The sequence below is a fragment of the Danio rerio genome, chromosome 24, assembly GCF_049306965.1.
Source record: "Danio rerio strain Tuebingen ecotype United States chromosome 24, GRCz12tu, whole genome shotgun sequence".
Classification (NCBI taxonomy): domain Eukaryota; kingdom Metazoa; phylum Chordata; class Actinopteri; order Cypriniformes; family Danionidae; genus Danio; species Danio rerio.
This window is the reverse complement of record NC_133199.1, coordinates 43,280,849-43,304,966: the sequence shown is the minus strand read 5'-3', so window position 1 is coordinate 43,304,966 and position 24,118 is coordinate 43,280,849. Positions and strand designations below refer to the sequence as shown.

Sequence of the window (24,118 nt, the reverse complement as noted above, 5' to 3'; positions counted from 1 at the left end):
AATTTTTGGGTGAACTATTTCTTTAAAGGTCCAGTGAAGGGCTTTGAAACATGCATTTTTAATCAGTGTCTGACGTAATCTCAGTTGAAACATGATGAGAGAATATACAGCAGTGTTTCTCAACCACGTTCCTGGAGGACCACCAGCACATTTTACATGTCTCCTTAACCAAACACACCTGATTCAGATCATCAGCTTATTAGCAGAGACTGAAAGACCTGTAATGGGTGTGACAGACAAATGAGACATACAAAACAAGCAGTGTTGGTGGTCCTCCAGGAAAGTAGTTGCCGGCAGCTAACTTTCTGCAACTCTCACATGGTCGCCCACTGAAGCTAAGCAGGGCTGCGCCCGGTCAGTACCTGGATGGGAGACCACATGGGAAAGCTAGTTTGCTGCCGGAAGTGGTGTTAGTGAGGCCAGCAGGGGGCGCCCAACCTGCGGTCTGTGTGGGTCCTAATGCCCCAGTATAGTGACGGGGATGCTATACTGCTCAGTGATCACCGTGATCGCCGTCTTTCGGATGAGACGTTAAACCGAGGTCCCGACTCTCTGTGGTCGTTAAAAATCCCAGGGTGTCCTTCGAAAAAGAGTAGGGGTTTAACCCCGGCATCCAAATCTGCCCACTGGCCTCTGTCCATCATGGCCTCCTAACCAACCCCATATCCCAATTGGCTTCATCACTGTCTCCTCTCCACCAATCAGCTGGTGTGTGGTCTGGCGCAAAATGGCTGTCATCAAGTCATCCAGGTGGATGCTGCACACTGGTGGTGGGTGAGGAAATCCCCCCTATTGTGTAAAGCACATTGAGTGCCCAGAAAAGCTCTATATAAATGTAAGGAATTATTATTATTATTATTATTAGTTGAGAAACACTAGTATAAATTATACAGTAGCTCATTCCCTTTAAAAAAAAGTGTTTGTTTTTATTACAGCTCTACCAGTGAGAATGTTTGAGCTCAAGCGCATCAAATAAAAGCAAACGAGAGGAATAGTGGAGCATGTCAGATACTAGAGAGCATTTGATTGGTCAGGAGATTTGATGAGAACTTTCTATCAGTTTTGTATCTTCTAAATGTGAATTTTGTCACACTAAAATACTGATACTAACATCTAAAACACATTATTTTTATTTCACTGGACCTTTAACAAAAAAAAAAAGAATATCCAAACTCGGTTGTACCGGTGTGTGTCGTCTGCAGTGAGTGATCTGCTGTAGGCGGCGCTGTTGGGGTTTGACTGAAGATAATCTATGAACAGAAGCTCCTGCGCGAAGTCAAAGTGGCAATTCCCTGGACCCTTGCGAATGAGGAAACCCTCCAGTGGAGAAATACACACTCCATCCAGGAACACATGCACAACCTTCACCTGGAGGTAACACACAGGGGCGCATGAGTAAAAATACACACTTGCACCAGGAGATCACACCATGAAGAGTCGAATATCTGGCATGTAACGTTATGCAAAATAAAACATGCAGTAGAACGTTAAACATATGCCAGAATAGATGGCGGTTCATTCCACTGTGGCGACCGCTGAAAAATAAGGGACTAAAAATACAGATACTATGGAAGTCAATGGTTACAGGTTTGTTCAAGATATCTTCAAGTGTTTAGCATAAGAAAGAGAGTCAAACAGGTTTTGAACAAGTGAGTAAATATTGTGTAAATGAGTGAACTCTCCCTTTAAATATTCAAATGTAATATTTCTGCCCATCTGTAATCTTTCCTGAATAATAAAGGCCAGAAGGCATCCTCACCCCTCTGTAGGAGTCCTCAGGAGATTTGTTGTAGTTCCACACTCTGAACCCTGCGATGGTCTGCGGCTGAGGGAACTGCACAGTGAGTGTGTGTTCAGAAGCGTCTGTGAAGGGAATCAGCCACATGTGCTTATCGTCTGTCGTGATGTTCACTCCGTCAAACAACCTGAAAGAGGAAGAAGAACGCATTGTGGAAAATACATTTTAAAATCTGATATACAGAGTGAAAGAGGTTTAGAGGGCTGGAAGGGATACAGCTGCTGATACTCGCATCAATATAGCATAATGTTGGTGTTACAGTACAACATTAATCACAGTTTTTACATCACTGTGAGGGTTGAGTTTAGGGTCGGGCTATGGGTAGGCCTTAATTAAATACAATTTAATGTGTAATTTAATAAACAATATGAATAATGCATGGTACAGTTACTGTTTTTACGTTACTGTGAGGGTTGGGGTAAGGGTAGATGTTAATAAAATGCTATTTAATGGGTAATTTAATAAATAATATGAATAATACTCAGTAAAATTATTGTTTTTACATTACTGTGAGAGTTGGGTTTAGGGTTGGGCTATGGGTAGGCCTTAATAAAATACAATTTATTGGGTAATTTAATAAACAATATAAATAATGCATGGTACAGTTACTGTTTTTACATTACTGCGAGGGTTGGGGTAAGGGTAGGTGTTAATAAAATACTATTTAATGGGTAATTTAATAAATAATATGAATAATACTCTGTATAATTATTGTTTACTACATTACAGTGCTGAATCGGGTAGGGGTAAATGTTAATAAAATACAATTTAATGGGTAATTTAATCAATAATATGAATAATACTTGGTATAATTAATGTTTTTACACTACTGTGAGGGTTGGGATAGAGGTAGATGTTAATAAAATACAATTTAATGGGTAATTTAAATCAATAATATCAATAAAACTGTATAATTACAGTTTTTACATTAGTATTGATTGGGTTTAGGGTTGGGCTATGGGTAGGCCTTAATAAAATACAATATAATGGGTAATTTAATAAATAACATGAATAATACTCTATATAATTACTGTTTTTACATTACTGTGAGGGTTAGGGTAGGGGCAGATGTTAATAAAATACAATTTAATGGGTAATTTAATACATAAGATGAATAATACATGGTACAATTACTGTTTCTACATTACTGTGAGGGTTGAGGTAGAAGTAGTTGTTTTAAAATACAATTTAATGGTTAAGTTAATGAATAAGATGAATAATTATCTGTATTAATAATAATAATAATAATAATTCCTTACATTTATATATTGTTTTTCTGGGCACTTTACACATGGACCACCAGTACAGCATCTACATGGATAACACGACAGCAGCCATATTATGCCAGACTGCACACCACACACCGGCTGATTGGTGGAGAGGAGACAGAGTCATGAAAAAGTGATGAAAGAGTGATGAAAAGTGGCCAGTGGGCAGAGTTGGCCAAGATGCCGGGGTTAAACCCCTACTCTTTTTCAATAGACATCCTGGGATTTTTAACGACCACAGAGAGTCGGGACTTACGTTTAACGTCTCATCCAAAAGACGGCGCTCACTGAGCAGTATAGAGTCCCAGTCGCTTACTGGGGCATTAGGACCCACACAGACCGCAGGTTGTGCGCCCCCTGCAGGCCTCACTAACACCACTTCCGGCAACAACCTAGCTTTTCCATATGGTCTCCCATCCAGGTGCTGACCGGGCGCAGCCCTGCTTAGCTTCAGTGGGCGACCATGTAAGAGTTGCAGAAAGCTAGCTGCTGGCAATTATTACTGTATTATTACTGTTTATTACTTTATCTGACAGTTTTGGTTCTATTTAGGGTTGGGGTAGGGTAGATGTTAGTAAGATACAACTTAATGGGTAATTTAATCAACAATATCAACAAAACTCTGTATAATTACTGTTTTTACATTACTGTGAGGGTTGAGGTAGAGGTAGATGTTAATAAAATACAATCAATGGGCAATTTAATGAATAATTCCTGTCTGCAGCTGTATCCCTTCAAGCAAAAACCCAGATTCACTGACTTGTCCAGAGTTCGAAGGTCATTGCTGTAATCAGGAAGGTCATTGAGATCACGGGGTGACGCCGTTACCATAGAGACGTCAATAGGAATACTCTCACCCCCTTGACCGACGACCTCCAACCCTGTCAGACCCACATAATGAGGGTCACCCCATGATGACATCACATTCAGCCGAACAACTGCAAACACAAAAAGTGATAACCTGTGAAGCACATCTCACACAAGGTAAAACACACCAATGCAAAGCTGAGTACAGCCATTTAACTACGGTCATGTCATATACTCAATTCAAGTTTATTTATTTAGTGATTTTACAATAATTATGTTTCAAAACAGCTTGATAAAAGATGCACATCATTGCAAAAGTGGAAAAGTGAAGGTGATTAATTATCATAAATGTATTAATTACTAATAATGTTAACTAATTAACTAGTAGCATTTAATTTAACAGCTAAAGTTATTATATATAAGCATAGTTAACCTGCAGTTATATAGCATATAGGTGATGTTTACCTGTTCAATGAAGTGTTTTCATATACTGTACACACATGAAAACAAAATGATCAGCGCTTAAGTTAATAAGGTTAATCATAAAACTCATCGGACAGCAGTGGTTTGTTCTGTAGCCAATCCAAAATAATTTCTCTAGGGGGGCTAATAATACTGACTGCAGAAATTATTTTATATTGTAATTATATATTTTTATTCCAGCCAAACTGAAAGAAATAATTAATATTAAGTATAACAGGAAATACTGTGGAAAAAGTCCCTGTTAAACATCACTTGGGAAAGGGAAAAGGGCTTATAATGTACATTAAATAGAAATAAAATACTTGAATGACTTTAACACAACCAGTCACAATAAAAGTTTGGAAATAATGTCCAGAAGAATGTACTCAAAGTAGTAGTAGTAATATTAATAATAATAGCAGTAGCAGCAGCAGTAGTAGTAGTAGTAGTAGTAATAGTAATAATAATAGTAGTAGTAGGTGTATAAATAATAATAATAATAATAATAATAATAATAATAATTATAATAATAATAATAGTAGGTATAATAATAATAATAATAATAACAACAACAACAACAATAATAATAATGATAATAATAGTAGTAGTAGGTATATTATTAATAATAATAATAATAATAGTAGTAGTAGGTATATTATTAATAATAATAATAATAACAGTAGTAGGTATAATAATAATAATAATAATAATAATAATAATAATAATAATAATAATAATAATGATAGTAGTAGTAGTAGTAGTAGTAGGTATATTAAAATTAATAACAATAATAATAATATTAATACTAACATTAGTAGTATTAGGTATATTAATAATAATAATAATAATAATATAGTAGTAGTAGTAGTATTAATAACAACAATAATAATAATAATAATAACAACAATAATAATAATAATAGTAGTAGTAATAATAATAATAATAACAATAATAATAGTAGTAGTAATAATAATAATTAAAAAATAGTAGTAGTAGTGGCACTATAATTAATAATAATATTAAAGAGTATTAGTAGTAGTAATAATAATAATATTAAATAATAATCTTATTTTATGGGTGGCGAAGTGGTCCTGTGCTATCGCTGGGTCAGTTGGCATTTCTGTGTGGAGTTTGCATGTTCTTCACCTGTTGGTGTGGGTTTCCTCCGGGTGCTCCGGTTTCCCCCACAGTCCAAACACATGCGCTATAGGTCAACTGGGTAAGCTAAGCTGTACCTAAAGTATGTGTGTGAATGAGTGTGTATGGGTGTTTTCCAGTGATGGGTTGCAGCTGGAAGGGTATCCGCTGCGTAAAACCTATACTGGATAAGTTCATTACGATGTGGGGACCCCTGATTAATAAAGAGGCTAAGGCTGAAGGAAAATGAATGAATGAATAATAGGGCCGAAGAAAAAGACAGCACAATGGTCAAACAGTCTGTTGAGCTATGAGTGGTGTGTGTGTGTTCATTGAGTGATCTACTGATTGATTATTGAGTGATTTATTGATACTCACTGCTGCCAGTATAAAGTCCAGCTCCAGTATCAGCACAGGGCTCTGCTGCAGGGACACACTCCATATCCATCTATGACGAAACATGAGGTTTTAGATTCAGTCTGTGTTTATAACGGTTTTATTTTCTGATGGATTTGACCTTCTCCATCTGACATTAGCAGTAAACAATGGCTGTTTCTCAATTCCAAGAACGCAGAGAACGGACTTGCGTTCTTGTGGAGACCGGTCTTGCCAGGTAGAACGAAAGAACGAACTCAGGAGACCGCGAGGGCAGAGAACGAGTCCTTTGAAAAAATGGGATGCTGCGTTCTTCCTGATGGTCATGTGACCTTCACGCGTTTTAAATGGAAATTATTTAAACATTACAGCATTCATACAACCATTTATTGTTTTTCCCTCTTCAAAATATATACTTTGCATAAAAACATTATCAATATAATCTGCACAATATAAATAAAACTGATTTTATTAAGAATTTCAGCAAACAAACATCCTTAATGTGTTCATTCCTTTATTAAGATGTTCATGGTAACGTTTACTTTCACCGTTTCATTTAGGGAAATTCCTGAGGTAAATAAGTGACATCTCTAAACTTTAATAATAAATCTAAATAAAATGCAGCGCTTCCCATCTCCAGTCGCAATGACTTCTGGGACTTCCAGAGCGAGTTCGGTGCTCAAGTCTGCATCAGTGCGTCCTCGATATTAAGAACACATCCGGGAAGTTTCACGCGTCCTCCGTACTTGCGGTCTTGAGTATTGGAACTGAACTTAGGCAGCTGATGATGACGTTGCACGAGAACACCAGAATGCAAGACCGCTGAAGAACGCATATTGAGAAACAGCCAGAGTTTTACAACACTAACATTTGCAGCATCATGTAAGAGGCCAATATATTATTTTTCTGCTAAAAGTCTTATTTCTTTTAGTTAAAAATAATAAAAGTTAAATAACTTTTACAGTGAATAGTATTTACCCCCCTAAAAGAAAAATCCTCAGGTAAATCCTCAGATTACGTCTGTCTGAGGTATTGGGCGTGGCTAACATACTAAACCACGCCCCTACAGCCGTCAGTTTTGACAACAAACTGAAATGGTGAGCAGGGGTCTGTTCTTCGTAGCTCGCTTAAATGATCTAAGATGATTTGGCAGATCCTGGATCTGTTCATCTTGATAACTGATCTCTCGCTAATTTGGTTCTTCAAACAAGTTCATGAATCAGATTAGAATGTCAGGATGAACTGATCTGTGTTGTGAAGGACAGATCTATCGATCCTCGAAATCATGATCAGCAATGCAATGATTGGCTGAAAATGACATCATCTGATTAATATGCAATTATCCATGTGAGCTAAATTACATCAAATTCGCAGTAAAGGGTTTGTTAAATATGATACGCTATAACTGTACACCTTGTTGTGAGCTGCATGCTTGGCCGTTTCGTAATCAGTGTAAAGAATAACTGGTTGTTTCCAAAAGCATTTTGATATCGGTAAAGGCGTCTGCAACTTTTGTGAAGCATCAAATCACTGGCATATTAACAGCCAAAACCTGTTTATGACTGCATAAATGTGTTATTGCTTTTAAAAAGTCACATATTGTGCATGTCTATTATCATACACAAATTGTACTAAAGTGATCTAAAAAATTCAATCAATAAGTTTTCTCTTTGCACCACCAGATGGCAGTCTTTGTACTTTCATTTTGGGGGTGCAGATTGCATAAGTTTTATTAATATATAACTTTATTTATTTTATTAATAACTATAATTTTTTATACATAGTTAAAAAATATTTACTATTTTCCCAAGTGTATATAACTACTACTGTAAGAAAATATCAGAATTCAGTACATACTTACTGTATTATCTTTGCTTGAACTGAGCCGATCTAATCCTGTTTATATGAATTGAACCTACTTCAGACCAGCTTTGAGCCAGCAGAACTGTTGCTATGACAACAACTCTCAGATCAGCTTTGAAGAACGAAACGATCCTGGATCATGTCAAATCCTCAATATCCAAATCCAACTAACTGAGTAATCCACCTACGAAGAACAGACCCTTGGAGAAGTCTGCTACGTCTCGTTCACAAGGGGCATCAGCGTCAGCGCTTCCCATTCACTTCGAATAGGTGACGTCAGACGTTGGCGAACTGCATTGTGGATCCGTTGGCGCTGCTTCAGAGGCATTGCTCACTGCAAAAGTTGGGACTTGCTCAACTTTTCAAGCGCCGACAGAAGCGTCAGCCAATCAGATCACTGTATTCAAATACACCAGCACAGACAGTAGCCGATTTCTGACTAATTTCATTGGCTGACGGTGCTATGACGATCGCGTCAGCTCCAACCTCAGACACGCCCTCTGTCAAGCGTTGATGCTGAAGCTGAATAGGCGTTAGGCTGTAATAACTCTCCCCAAACCCTTTCCCCCATCTTTCTGAATGAATTGTCCACTTTATTACATCCAATCAGCTCCAGTAGAAAAAAACAAGCCACGCCCACTGTTTTCTCATTTAACATATTCCATTTCTCTAGAAACTGCATCATAATATGTAAAAAATACAAACAAGGCTTCTAGTTCATGTGGACTTTAAGCCTGCTCCTCACCGGTATCTGGTGGCTCCTGAAGCCGGCCTGTGTGAACGGCCTCTCGTCTCCTTCCCCGTCAGCCGTCTGCGGCCGCTGGAGCTCCTCTTCTTCTACACTCGGTCCACTCGTCTCCATCTCATTGCCAAAAGTGTCATCAAACTGCGCCATGGCCTCCAGGATCTCATCATCAGTGGTGAAGAGAATGGTGTCTCCAAACTGATCCAGTGCTGACACAAACAAAGCATGAGGTTTACGCTGGCATTCAATTTCATTTACATTTGCTCAGACTTCAACTGTGTGTTGCTCCATACCTCCAGAGAGTGTTCCAGAGGCTTTAGCGATCTCTCCACGAAAGATGCAGCGACCATCAAGAAGCATCTCCATCTCTCTGACTCCTCTGAACGAGTGAATCCTGGACTTGTTGTAATTCCAGACCCGTATCATAGCCAGGCAACACCTGCCACCCAGATCCATGCAGACCACATGCCTGCGTCCCGGCGTGAAGGGAGCTAGCCAGAGGTGCATGTCGTCTTGGGTGCGGTGGACACCGTCGGTCAGGTTTTTGACCACTCGAGGGTCTTTCCCGTATGCAGGAAGAATGTTGATATCGGGTGGGTCGGCAGTGATGTGGACGGGTGTGATGGGCTCACCGCTAGAGGAGAAGATCTCGATGCCATTCAGACCCACGTAATGCCGGTCACCCCATGTGGAGAGTATGTTAAAAACGAGGTGTCGGCCCTGCGGGAGAACCGGGATCTCGAAGTCTTCGTGAGGGTCATCTTCAGGGTCGTCTGAATCTGGGAGAGCCGGAGACTGAGCAGCTACAGGTGCGGGACGAGACTGACGCTGAAGAAACTCGTCGAAAATATCTCCCTCCAGCCCCATGTTGGAGATTCGCCCTCGCTGACACTGGTTGAACTTGGTTAAAGAGTCCCAGGACTCCATTAAGGGGTCGTCTGATTGGCACCAGGGTGGTTTGGGTCGTCTGTTGCGCATTGATGATGATGATAGGCTGCTCTCCTCTGTGGAAACAAGAGGAAATAGAGTCTGGAGAAAGGAGATGATTAGCTGCAAACCTATCTGCGCAATTCATTTTTGAAACGAGCACCGAAAATTACGCCATATATTTTCATATTTAACAAGACATTAAATGCATTAGTTCTGTGATTTTGTCATTTACACAAATAAAAATGTTTTAATTAGTTTGCATTAAAATATTGCATGTGTACTGTTCCACACAACAGAATTGGTGATGTATATTGAATAAATTAACCGGATAAAAATAAACTATTCCTGAATAATTATTAATTCATTTTCTTTTTAGCTTAGTCCCTTTATCAATCAGAGGTTGCCACAGCGGAATGAACCGCCAACTTATCTAGCATATGTTTTACGCAGTGGATGCCCTTCCTGCTGCAACCCATCACTGGAAACCACCCATCCATACTCTTATTCTCACACATAAACTACGGTCAATTTAGCTTGTTCAATTCACCTATACCACATGTGTTTGAACTGTGGGGGAAACCGAAGCAAACCCACGCCAACACAGGGAGAACATGCAAACTCCACACAAAAACATCAACTGACCCAGCCAGGACTCGACCTAGTGACCTTCTAGCTGTAAGGCGATCGTGCTACCCACTGTGCCACCCTCTGAATAATAGTAACAATATTTTTTAAATAATTAAATTTACGATTAAATTATTAATTAAGGGGCAACACCCTGGCTCAGTGCTTAGCACTGTGGCCTCACAGCAAGAAGGTTGCTGGTTCGAGTCCTGGCTGGGTCAGTTGGCATTTCTGTGTGGAGTTTGCATGTTCTCCCCTTGTTGGCGTGGGTTTCCTCTGAGTGCTCCAGTTTCCCCCACAAGTCCAAACACATGCGCTGAATTGATTAAGCTAAATTGGCCAAAGTGTATGTGTGTGTGTGAATGATTTTTCATGGATTTTTCCCAATACGGGGTTGCTACTGGAAGGGCTAACGTTTACATTATAATATGTACAGTTGAGTCAGAACTATTAGCCCCTCTGAATTATTCGCCCCCCTGGCTATTTTCTTTCTCTAATTTCTGTTTAACGGAGAGCAGATTTTTTCAACACATTTCTGCACATGATAGTTTTAATAACTCATCTCCAATATCTGATTTAATTTCTCTTTGCCATGATGACAGTAAATAATATTTCACCAGATATTCTTCAAGACACTTCTATACAGCTTAAAGTGACATTTAAAGGCTTAACTAGGGTAATTAGGGTAACTAGGCAGGTTAGGGTAATTAGGCAAGTTACTGTATAATGAAGGTTTGTTCTGTAGACCAGGGGTTCACAAAGTGGGGGTCGGGACCCCTCGAGGGGTCGCGGGACAATGAAGGGGGGGTCGCCTGGTGATTTAAAAAAATCTATTTATTATTATTAAATCATATAGGAATGACCATATTTTATCCATAACCTACAGAAGAGAAAAAATATAGTCGTTTATAATTACTATATAGTTACTATAGTAGCTTATAGTTACTAGTTCTATTGGATTGCGACCCCAGTGGTAATTACATTATATTAAAGACACAGCAATAGCGTCAGATGCAGCAGATTGATTTTATAACACCAGGTTAAAGTTTCTGGCCCATTTACCGCACTGACATTGAACGAAGAATATCCCTGGGTGTATTGGTGTGTGTGTGTGTGACATTGCATGCAAGGTTTCTGTATTCATAACCAGGATATTGGGGGTCGCGAGTCACTGGCATCATCATATTGGGGTTGCAGGCTGAAAAGTTTGGGAACCCCTGCTGTAGACTATCGAAAAGTATAGCTTAAAGGGGCTAATAATTTTGACCTTAAAATAGTGTTTAAAAATAAAAAAAACTGCTTTTATTCTAGCAGAAATAAAATAAAAAGGACTTTTTCCAGAAGAAAAAATATTATCAGACACACTGTGAAAATTCCCTTGCTTTGCTAAACATCATTTGGGAAATATAAAAAAAAATTCAAAGGGGGGCTAAAAATTCTGACTTCAACTGAATATTATTGGCTGAATAATAACCTTCTTGTGTGGATTTTTATAACTCAGATTCTATACGATCTGAAAAATGAAAAAGACGTGACTGATGTAGGATGGTTTTTTTCCGCTCGGGGCTGTCTTTTTTCTACTACAGGCGCACTGAATGCAACAACAAAAATGCGATGTGCAGCCGGTGGTTAAAGGAAATATAAGCAGTGCTCCTCATTGTAATAAACGCATTCAGTGTAATCAAGGGCTAATCATGTGTCCTCAAGATCTGCATATTTGTTTTACATATCATGGTCAATTATGGTAACATTTTACTGTATCTGTATGCTTTAGTAGAGTCTATTCCTTGGATTATTCCTTGGATTTACTCATTTTTTTTAAGATAACTGGTTATTAACAATTTATTTGGGCTGAATTTAAACGAACAAATTAGGCTGAACATTAATATAATTAATTTCTTTGTTTAAATTCAACACTTAAAAATCGTTTGCAATTATTTAGCAGAAATCATTGAAAAATGACCATGCTGTTCACTGAATGCAATGCATGCTCTGCAAAGTATTTAGAAATGCACCTGTCATGATGACATCACTGCTGTGATCTGGCTGTGTTTTACTGACTGCTCGAGCTGAACCTCTCCGTCCACTGACGGGTCTCTCCGCTCTCTGCTCATCCCACAGATCCAAACCCTGCTCCAGCCGCTGGCTCAAGTGCTGCTCGTCCCGCTCCTGTTTGACCTCCGACCTGTTCTCCAGCCCCAAATCAGAGTCCAGATCCAGCGAATCAGAGCTGAACTCAGCAGACGCGGTTCTATGTGGGCCCTCTTTGCAGGCACGCACCGGATTGCAGGAGATCTCAGGAAGAACCGAGCGTTTAGATTTGTGTTCAGACGTCCGGAGCCATGGAGGGCGCTCTTTTTCTCCAGACGCTTCGGATTGATCTGCTCCGAGCGGCTGCAGCCAGTGAGGAACTCGGCTGGAGGATGGTTGCGTGGTCACAGTCTTCATCGGCTCCAAAATCTCCTGCTTCCGTCCTGAGTGTGAGGTGAGGTCTAAAGGAGGAGTGTTTATTTCTAGAGAGTCTCTTTGCATTTCCGTCTGGCAGGTGTCCGGGTTTATGAGGCTCTCCTGGATCGTTTCTTCTATTTCAGCTTCCTGAGGGTCATGGTCTTGCAGACTGTGTGCTGAGGAGACAGGGTTTGGAGAGGTGCATTCTGGGAATTGTGGTTCCTGGAGGTCAATGGTGGTGCTGTAGTCGAAGACCTGGTTGCCGCAACCTTTCTCCAGCTGCCCCTCGAAGACCAGAGTGCTGTTCACATACAAGCGGACGTGCCGAGCGCCCACGTCCAGATCCTGGTGGGGAAATAAACACATGTGCATGTTCATATTGATCAGTGGATGTTAGGGTTATGAATTTGAAAAACACACGGGGGTGTTTATACTGTTAAATATGACATTACTTTTTATATTAGCACACAAAAAAACCTGATTCACATAATAATAATAATAATAATAATAATAAAAATATTAATAATAATAATATTAATAATAAAATAACAAAATATTTTTTGCACTTTATATAAATATGTATTACTGTATAATGTTTACAATTTTATTGCAAAATAATATTAGAATATATATATATATATATATATATATATATATATATATATATATATATATATATATATATATATATATATATATATACACACACACACACACACACACACATATACAGTTGAAGTCAGAATTATTAGCCCCCCTGAATTATTAGCGCCCCTGTTTATTTTTTTACCCAATTTCTGTTTAATGGAGGGAAGATTGTTTCAGCACATTTCTAAGCATAACAGTTTTAAAAACTTATTTCTAATATCTGATTTATTTTATCTTTGCCATGATGACAGTAATAAAATATTTTACTTGATATTTTTCAAGACACTTCTATACAGCTTTAAGTGACATTTAAAGGCTTAACTAGGTTAATTAGGTTAACTAGGCAGGTTAGGGTAATTAGGCAAGTCATTGTATAACGATGGTTTGTTCTGTAGACTATCGAAAAAAAATCTGCTTAAAGGAGCTAATAATATTGTCCCAAAAATGTTTTTTAAAAAATTAATAACTGCTTTTATTCTATCCGAAATAAAACAAATAAGACTTTCTCCAGAAGAAAAAATATTATCAGACATACTGTGAAAATTTCATTGCTCTGTAAAAAATCATTTGGGAAATATTTAAAGAAGAAAAAATAAAAATAATATATATATATATATATATATATATATATATATATATATATATATATATATATATATATATATATATATACGCACCGCACACACGCACGCACGCACGCACGCACGCACACACACACACACACACACACAGTTAAAACACAAACAATAAGCATAAATAAAAAATATTGTAATTGTATTGCAAAATAACGCATGTGGTTTAATTACTTCAATGTACATCTAAAAGCAAATGCTTTTGTAACCAAAGCTCTAACAGAGTGATGGTAACGGTGATGCTACCTTTAGCAAACACTAAACACTAACACTGCATATTAGAAAGGCATTCACACACTGCTAGCTCGCTATCAGGAGTATGACTGAAACTCACACACTTTCTCCTCATATAAAGACGCCCCACCGTCGAGTCTCTTGGTTTTAACGTGTAACAGAAAGCTTGAACATCTCTCTCTCGTATGCTGTAAACGTGTTCGGTCTGATGGAGCGCTGTGTGGGGGAGCTAAACTCGGCTAATCCCTATCGCTAATCTCCAACTGTTCTACATACATAGACACTCACACACACACACGCACACAAAATAAGTCACATTTTTTATGCTTTGACTTGCTACCTCTGAATGTATCACAGTTCTTCATGACACTCACATGTCCTCATCTGTAGCTTATGCACACTATTTGCTCTAAATGTAACATGCAGAACAATAAAAGGTGTTGTTTTAATTTGCCGTTGGTTCAGAGCAAATAACTCTTTTTGTTTTGCCTTTTTCTTCTTCAAAAATATCTGTGGCGGTTCATTCCACAGTGGCGACCCCAGATTATTAAAGAGACTAAGTGGACAAGAAAATGAACGAATGAAAAGTTTCTCACGCTTGTCACATTTATCATAATTTTAAGTATTTTTGTGGGCAAAATCCAGTCATTTAATTTTCCATCTACCCATTAAACTATAAAATGGGTTGTTAAATACAGGATTTGATCTTGCAATTCTGGCATGGAATTATGGCGAACTAACAAAGATGCTAAATGCCTCTATCCACTAGCGTGCATACAAATATAGAAGTGTAATTGACTCGGACCAGTAAAAACTCATCTGGGACACCCTAGAAACTAATTAACAGGGTTTCTGCAAACTGTAAGACTTTTCAAGACCATTAGGAATGAAATTTCAGACTTAGAAAAAAAAAAATGCTAAGGGAAATATTTTTACTTGCCCTATTAAAATTCAAACACATAATTACAAACAAATGTTGTTGTAAAAAAGGCAATTAAACCAAATTACTTTTTGTTGTTGTATTGATTGGTTTGCTTTAGATCGACAGAGGAAAATTGAGACCTGTTTAAAGTGACTTAAGACCTACAACACCATATTTTAGTGAATTTAGGACTTTTTAAGGTCTAAATTGTTGTTTTTGAAATTTAAGACCCCGCTGTCTTTTTCAGCTTGTGTTATGATGAAATTGAAAAGTTTAGGTTGGTAAAGTTAATTTTAGATTGGATGTTTATAGGATATTTGCCTACATTGCTTTATATATATATATATATATATATATATATATATATATATATATATATATATATATATATATATATATATAAAGACACAAATATGATGTTTAACAGAGCAAGGAACTTTTCACAGTATGTCTGATAATATTTTTTCTTCTGGAGAAAGTCTTATTGGTTTTATTTCGGCTAGAATAAAAGCAGTTTTTAATTTTTTAAACACCATTTTAAGGTCAATATTATTATCCCCTTTAAGCTATTTTTTTCGATAGTCTACAGAACAAACCATCATTATACAATAACTTGCCTAATAATCCTAACCTGCCTAGTTAACCTAATTAACCTAGTTAAGCCTTTACATGTCACTTTAAGCTGTATAGAAGTGTCTTGCAGAATATCTAGTCAAATATTATTTACTGTCATCATAGCAAAGATAAAAATAAATCAGATATTAGAGATGAGTTATTAAAAACTATTATGATTAGAAATGTGCTGAAGAAATGTGCTCTTCATTAAACAGAAATTGGGAAAAAATTTAACAGGGGAGGGAATAATTCAGGCAGGCGAATAAAGCAGGCAAATGATCAGTCAAAGACAATTTTTGGCCCTTTCAATGTGAAAACACACACACACAAAATAATATTATGCTAAATATTTAAATCCTGGTAATTAAAATGCAAAGATAACAAATTTGACAGATTATCGCCATTATTTGTCATTATATCACCATAACTGTTTATATAAGCTATTTTATAAATAAATATTAGCACTAGTAAGTCTGTCTTAGTTTAATTGGTTGTAAATGTCAACACTTTTATTGTGATGGAAAACTGCATGAAAGATGTTTGTTGATATCAAATTAGTTCATGATTCTTATTACAGTTTTAGGAAGCTGGTGGTCGTGTTGCAATTTCACAAGCACATTATGAGTGATGCAACCATGCAGTTGAAGAGATCAGGTTCACTTTGAACTGAGAAAAACTCCATAAAAAGATTCATTCATTCAATTTCCTTTGGCTTAGTCCCTTATTTATCAGGGGTCACCACAGCGGAATGAACTACCAACTATTCCAACATATATTTTACACAGCGGATGCCCTTTCAGCTGCAACCCGGTACTGGGAAACACCCATACTCTCTCATATTTATTCACACTCATACACTACGGCCAATTTAGTTCATCAAATCCCCTATAGCGCATGTGTTTGGACTGTGTGGGAAACTGGAGCACCCGGAGGAAGCACACACCAACACGGGGAGAACATGCAAACTCCACACGGAAATGTCAACAGACCCTCCTGGGGCTCGAACCAACGACCTTCTTGCTGTGAGGCCACAGTGCTAACTGCTGAGCCACCGTGCCACCCACGAATAAACAGTCTCTTGAAGTAAATTATACAGAAACTCCTGAGAGCGTCTTCAACAAGCTGATCTGTTGTTTTCTCTGCACAATGTCAGCAGCCGTCTCTCCTGCTGAAACAGACTCTACAGTGATTGTTTTCTGTGTTTGTACTTACATTAAGGCTGCGGTTATAATTCCAGATTTTCATCCGAGAGATGCTGAAGTTTGGCGATCGCTCCACGTTCCTGATGATAAAATACAGCTGGACCGGCGCGTGAAACGGGCATGACCACATGTGGCGCTCTTTTGTGGTCTAAACACACAAATATAATACACATTTAGTTCATATCAATCACTGTTAAACCTGACATAACTCAAAAGATTTGATAAACTAGTGGTGGGAAATAATGAATCATGATCATCACATCCAAAATTAACATTTGCTTTAACATAAAAATTCCGACCCTTCCTATCTGAACATGCAGCTCAACTCCTTGTTCAAGCTCTTGTTCTCTCCAGACTGGATTACTGCAACTCTCTACTAGCCGGGCTTCCAGCTAACTCTATTAAGTCTCTTCAGCTGCTCCAGAACGTAGCAGCACGAGTGGTCTTCAATGAACCTAAAAGAGCACATGTCACTCCGCTGCTCATCCGTTTGCACTGGCTGCCAGTTGCTGCTCGCATCAAATTCAAAGCTCTGATGTTTGCTTACAAAGTGACTTCTAGCTTTGCTCCTTTTTATCTGCTCTCACTTCTGCAGATGTATGTGCCCTCCAGAAACTTGCGTTCTGTGAATGAACGTCGCCTCGTGGTTCCATCCCAAAGAGGGAAGAAATCACTTTCCTAAACTCTCGCATTCAATCCGCCCAGTTGGTGGAATGAACTCCCTAACTGCATCAGAACGGCAGAGTCACTCGCTGTCTTCAAGAAACGACTAAAAACTCAACTATTTAGTCTCCACTTCCCTTCCTAATCTGCAATTGCCTCTTTAGCTATAACACTAACTGTACTCAAAAAAAAAACTTAATTCTTACATCACTAATGCTTTCCTTTGTTGTAAAAAAAAAATAAATGAGTGAAAAGAGAGAGAACCCAGTCCAGGAGACTCGAAACAAGCAGAATTCCTTTATTGAGACGTGTTGGTTAATCTGCAGTCATACAGCGTCTTTAAGATGTCTAATGTGTCTGCAAGAGCCTACTAGAGGTCCGCAGTCTGCAAGTTCTTTCACAAGTCTCTCACAAGTCTCACACAAGTCTGAATTAGTCTGAATTCATGGCTATGATGTGTTCTTAGGAGGAGGGGATATAGCTAAACAAAGAATGCAAATCAAGAGTTGTGGTCGGCAGGGTAAACTGCTTCTCAGGTCTAATCTCATCATGTTCTGGAGACAGAAACCGCCTGACCATTTGATCGAAAAGAGAAAACAATAGACACCCCATGCTGTGAAACTGACAATTTGCATTACTTTGGCTTAGCCTGTAATCAGAAAGATAAAGGTTAATGTCCCTCCTAGCTGGGATGTTAATGAAATTATATAATTAAAAACCAGAGAATATAACTTTTCAGTTATACGTAGATTATTGTTCATTTGGAATTAGTTGATAGAAATTTATATTTCCACACCTTCTTAAACTTTACACACCTGAAACTTGCCTACAGCACTTTTTCATTGTGGCTCTTATAGTTGTGTAAATTGTTTCCTTGTCCTCATTTGTAAGCCGCTTTGGATAAAAAGCGTCTGCTAAATGACTAAATGTAAATGTAAATAAAAATACGTGTATTAGATATATATTATGTTTATGTAATACCATGGTTTCCGCTACATTCATTCTTCTATAGCAGGGCACCACACCAAAATTCATCCTGCCACGGCTACATTTCAGCTTCTCATTCAAAACCTTCAGACATTTTTTTATTAATAGCGGGTGATAATCGCACCAAAATGTATTAAAAGGTAAGCAAATTATAACAGCGCAATGATTCTGTAATTGTAGTAGTGCTGTGTGTTATTTGTTTTAGCCTTTAAGGTGACATGCTGACTGACTGACTGACTGACAGGGCTGTGCGATGCTTAAGGCCAGCAAACGCAACATAGCTTTCAGTTAAGATGAACACAGCTTCCATAATTATACTTTATAGATAAAGGTCCATGGCACTGTAGACAATGACTTTATCTTGCTGGAGTTTATAGCCGTTTCACTTTACTTCAGGACTTATAAATGCCGCTCTGTAGGTCTATTGGAGACATTCAGAAATATTCCCAGCAAATCGAATAAATGTTGGAGACATAATGACTACATAAACGCACAAAATCGCACTTCAGCAGTGTTTATTTGAGAACGCATGAGAAGATCTGCACACAAGCAAAGAGATTCGCATGCTCGTATTACATAAATGCGATCTCGTGTAGTTGGCAGATCTGTGTAAAAGGACAAACATACATACATACATACTAGGGCGATGTTGACCAATTTGGCATCGTACAATTTCTAATGTGAAACATCACAATAGACAATGGCATCGTCATCATGTGGAAAAAAGGGGTGGGGGTGCTTGATAGAGTACGCGCGATGTGTTTGAACAGCGAGGAGGGAGACGCGTGATTTCCGGGAGATTATCACTTGTTTTGGGGCATTATGAGTCCCACAAATACATAGAGACTCCCGGAACTTCCGGGAGACTTGAGATGTCTGAATCTCATGTTTAACAACTATAGTGAGACGCGATCCAGCGGTACATCCTTAATAAACCGTCCGACGTCCACTGCTCTCTGCCTGGAGCTCAGAGAAGCGCATGACAGTGTGTGGCTGTGTGTGTGTGTGGCTGTGTCTGTGTATGTTTAGTTCTGTGATGTGTGTTTTCAGCGGAAGGAGGGCTTTTCAGAAATGCTAGGTGAAACAGTTTGGATGTGGATCATTTTCGCTTTAAAATGCCATTTTAAAGGGTCATGACACCCCCCACTTTCGGTTAAAGTCTACTTCAGAATTTTTTAAAAAGATGCATGATTAATGGGCGTGGAGCTCCACGAGCATCGGGCAGGAGTGGGCGTGGCCAGCAGGGGAGAACGTGAGCGAACAACTGTTGTTGTCAGTTAGCTCACAAAATGAGACAAACCGTGAGGAGACGCATGAGTTTATAGTTCACAAAGTTAAAATGCAAAGAAATGAACAGTGATTTAATGCCCTGCTACATTTGTTATTCGTAATTTCATATACACATAACCACAATTTATATCATTATAAAGATAAGTGTGTTCATGTAAACACTATAAATGTGGACTTCTCCCTCAATCCCCGTATCCAGCAGACTCAGTGCAGCAGGTCTCCTGACCAGAGATGTATAGTAACGAAGTAGAACTACTTCACTACTGTACTTAAGTACTAAAAGGCAGTATCTGTACTTTACTGGAGTATTATTTTTTTCTCCTACTTCCACTTTTACTTAAGTACATATTTTCCATGAGTTTAATACTTTTACTCCGATAGATTTTTTATGTGCTGCATCGTTACTCGTTACTAGGGGTGTCAAAATGATCGATATCAGTTTAGTAATAGGTCATAACCGGTGATTACGCGATGACGTCATTTATCTCCCATGCGCGATGTCGCAATACTATGGCGGAGGGGGCCAAGATGGCGTCGCGCTAAGCAGATGCAAATGCACCTCGTGAGGAAAAAAAGCCGATAAAGGGTCAAATTATGTCCAGTTGGTGGAATGTGTAACGATATTAATCAACTACAGAGGCTGATGTGAATCCACCTTTAAATATTTAATGGGCAAGAAACGTACTAAAAGGAACCTGCATACCTCGTGGAATCTGGAAGGACGCCTGTCGAATGATTCATTAGACAAAAACATGGATGAATCCGAACACCTGGACTCTTCACTTGTTGCACATGATTACGATAAGAACTTTAACGATCCTTTATTTGCAACTCCCAGCAAAAGTCCACCGGGAAAGAAGAAAAAAGAGAGTGATGATGTGTCCCTTGCTGAGATTTTCAACGCCATCCAGTCCTTGAATTCTAAGCAAGATTCGGTTATTCAAAAGATTACTCAGATTGAGAGTTCCATTGAAATCACTACGGCTGCGGTGAACTCTTTATCTGACACTGTTAATCGACTTTTGTCAGATGTTGCCTCTCACGGTGAAAAGATCGGTAAGGCTGAATCATCAATACACCACATGCAACAGGAAAATACTTCTCTAAAGCTAAGAGTTGATGACCTGGAAAGATACAGTCGAAGATGGTGTTTGAAATTACTCGGGGTGAAAGAACGCGAAGAGGAAAACATTAGAACGACAGCTATTGGTCATCTGGCAAGGGTGGTCCCGCGGATCAAGGACAAATTGGAGGATGCTGTGGATGTGGTTCATCGTGTAGGCAAACAACGATCGGATGGTTCATCGCGTCATATCATTATACGGTTCGCGACAAGGAGACACCGCGACATAATTTGGATGGAAGCCAAAAGCTCCATATACCTCAGAGAGAATGGCCTACACATCAAAGAATTCCTCTCCAAATCGGACATTGAAAGTCGGAATAAACTCTGGCCTCTCGTCCAGGCGGCTCGAAAAGAAGGGAAGAAAGCCGGCTTTAGCGGTCCCTTTGCTGTCATTAACAACAAGAGAATCACTGCTAATCCAGCCGAATAAACTACAGCCTATTTGAAATGACACTCCGTTCTAATTGCACTGCAGGTTCGAATGTTTAAGCATATAATTGCCAGGTTTAAAATGTTGCCATTATTACAAGGGCTAATCGACCCATTTGACGTTCAGTTAATTCTTGTATTAGGTACTTATAGTAGCAGTTCTTAGCTAAGTTATTAACGTATTTTGAGTTTTCATTTTCTTAGCTTTTCTATAGCTATCTAGCTTAATATTATCGTTATTTTATTTGTGTTGTTTATTCAGTTATTGCATAACTTATGGACAAATTTAATTCTTTAAAAGTTATCTCATTAAATGTGCGGGGCTTAAGAGACATTACCAAACGAAAAGGTATATTTCTGTTTTGTAGACGTTATAATGCTGATTTTATTTTTTTACAAGAGACACATTCTTTAGATGATGACACAAAATTTTGGAAAGCCCAATGGGGTGATAGAATATTCTTCAGTCATGGATCAAATAAATCTGCTGGGGTTCTTATATTAATTCATAAGTTTAAAGGAGAAATTATTAATTCCAAATCTTCTACTAATGGTAGATGGATTATACTGACTGTTAAATCAGAAAATACCATATTCATCATCTGCAATATTTATGGATTTAATTGTCATACCGCGAATAGTTCTTTTTTTATTAATATTTCTGGTATATTAGAAAATATGCTTAGGACAACTCCAAATGCCAAGTTAATAATTGCTGGTGATTTTAATGAAGTTCCTGATAATGTTATGGATAGATTTCCACAGAAAACACAACATTGCTTTCAAAGTGGTAATATTATCGATGCACTATGTAAAAAACTTTGTTTAGTAGACTCATGGCGTTACTTTAATAGCAATGTACATGAGTATACATGGAGTAATGCTTCCAAAACCTTAAAATCAAGAATTGATTTATTTCTCATTTCTTCTGATTTATTACAATATATTCAGGACATCTCTCATCACTATGTACCTTTTACAGATCACCTTATGATTAACATGTCTCTACAGACAGCTCGTAACTTAAATAGCCTTCGTGGGTACTGGAAACTTAACAACACACTTTTAGAAGATAATATTTTTATAAGAAATATTGAGGCTCTTGCCACTGATATATTTAATTCAGGGATGGGAAGCTTTGTCTCTAAATGGGAACTATTTAAATTTAAATCCAGACATTTAGCTATCAAAAGAAGTAAGGAAATAAAAGAGGCCAAAGACCATATGGAATCAGAATTGTTGGACAAAATTGATAATCTTTGGAAAGCACAAGCTCTTTCCCCGACTCAGGAGAGTGAACTATTTTCTTTACAAACAAAACTTGATGATCTATATACTAATAAGGTGAATGGGGCTTTTGTACGTTCAAGAGCTAAATGGATAGAAAAAGGAGAGAGAAATACAGCTTATTTCTTTGGCCTTGAAAAAAGAAATTTTAAAAGAAAATCTTTATCTGCATTGCGCATTAATAATATATTATGTGAGGACCCTAAAATAATTTCAGACTATGTTAGCACTTTTTATGAAAAACTGTACCAATCAGATCTAAATTTGGATGTAGGTAACTCGTTTACTAGCAATATAGAAAATTATATTCCTGTAATAAATGATGACTTTAAAAATATATGCGATTCTGATCTTAAGAGAACAGAATTGCAATTAGCTCTCCGACATTTAAAAAAAGGCAAGAGTCCAGGGCCTGATGGACTTTCATGTGAATTTTACCAACAATTCTGGTATATTTTAGAAGAGCCAATTTTATTAATGTTTAATGAATGTATTAAAAAAAAGGAATTAACCACAACTATGAAACAAGGCTTAATCTCCCTAATCCCTAAACCAGATAAGGATTCTTTAGAGATTGATAATTGGAGACCCATTACCCTGTTGAATATAGACTACAAATTAATTGCATTGGTATATGCCAAAAGATTAAAATCAGGGCTAAACCAAATTATACATGAATCTCAAACGGGCTTTATGAAAAACAGACATATCAGTAACAATATTCGTTTTATTTTTGATCTCCTTGACTATTCGGACCAAATTGATTCAGAGGCTCTAATATTGTTTTTAGACTTCTGTAAAGCCTTCGATACAATTGAACATGGCTTTCTTCTTCATTCACTGAAAGTATTTGGATTTGGTAACAATTTCATTGATATTATAGAAATGTTTTATAAAAATATTAATAGTTCTATCATTTTAAATAAAGGAACCTCTAAAAGATTTGAAATTTGTCGTGGTGTACGCCAAGGCTGTCCAATCTCACCTTTTTTGTTCCTATTAGTTGCTGAGCTACTTTCTATTCAAATTCGAAATAATCAAAATATTAAGGGGTTAAAGATATTTGATAGAGAAATCAAACTTTCACAATTGGCAGATGATACAGCGTTGTTTCTGAAAGATAAATACCAAATTAAAACAGCCCTAGAATGTATTTCCAAATTCACAAAATCGTCTGGTCTAAAATTAAATCTTCACAAATGCGAAATCTTATTCATACATAATTCTATGGACTTATTTATTGAAAATATTCCTGTTAAAGACTCTGTGAAATACCTTGGAATCTTTATTTCTAAAAATAATACTGCTTGTGAACAACTTAATTTTGTGTCAAAAATTCAGAAAACTAAATTTATTTTAAATAATTGGCTGCAAAGAGATCTTACAATTTTTGGAAGAGTTTTACTATCCAAAGCTGAAGGCCTATCTAGACTTGTTTATCCTGCTCTTTCTATGCATGTTAGTGATGACATTTCCAAAAATATTAACAAATCCTTCTTAGATTTTATATGGAAAAATAAACCACATAAATTAAAAAAGGACGTTATATCAGGTAAAAGAGTAGAAGGTGGATTAGAGATGATAGATTTTTTTGATATTAACAATACATTTAAACTTAATTGGTTA

General features: G+C 37.6%; 1 protein-coding gene across 6 annotated transcripts in view; it reads right to left on the bottom strand.

The window, feature by feature from the left end:
• katnip (katanin interacting protein) overlaps positions 1-24,118 on the bottom strand; it is a 66,267-nt gene that overhangs the window by 15,232 nt on the left and 26,917 nt on the right. For 3 of the 6 annotated variants that reach the window (XR_012399560.1, XM_009297662.5, XM_003201362.7), the window contains 8 exons: positions 16,721-16,858; positions 12,025-12,802; positions 8,749-9,459; positions 8,456-8,664; positions 5,851-5,920; positions 3,827-4,004; positions 1,760-1,925; positions 1,184-1,368 (listed from right to left, as the gene is read on the bottom strand). Coding sequence is in view for 5 of the 6 variants with exons in the window: in XM_009297662.5 (XP_009295937.1) it covers positions 1,184-1,368; positions 1,760-1,925; positions 3,827-4,004; positions 5,851-5,920; positions 8,456-8,664; positions 8,749-9,459; positions 12,025-12,802; positions 16,721-16,858 (2,435 nt within the window). In the remaining variant the exon portion in view is untranslated. Of the gene's footprint in view, positions 1-1,183; positions 1,369-1,759; positions 1,926-3,826; positions 4,005-5,850; positions 5,921-8,455; positions 8,665-8,748; positions 9,460-12,024; positions 12,803-14,071; positions 14,220-16,720; positions 16,859-24,118 lie in introns of those variants that run through there. The other 3 variants (XM_073941165.1, XM_073941166.1, XM_068217264.2) reach the window with 3 other exon arrangements.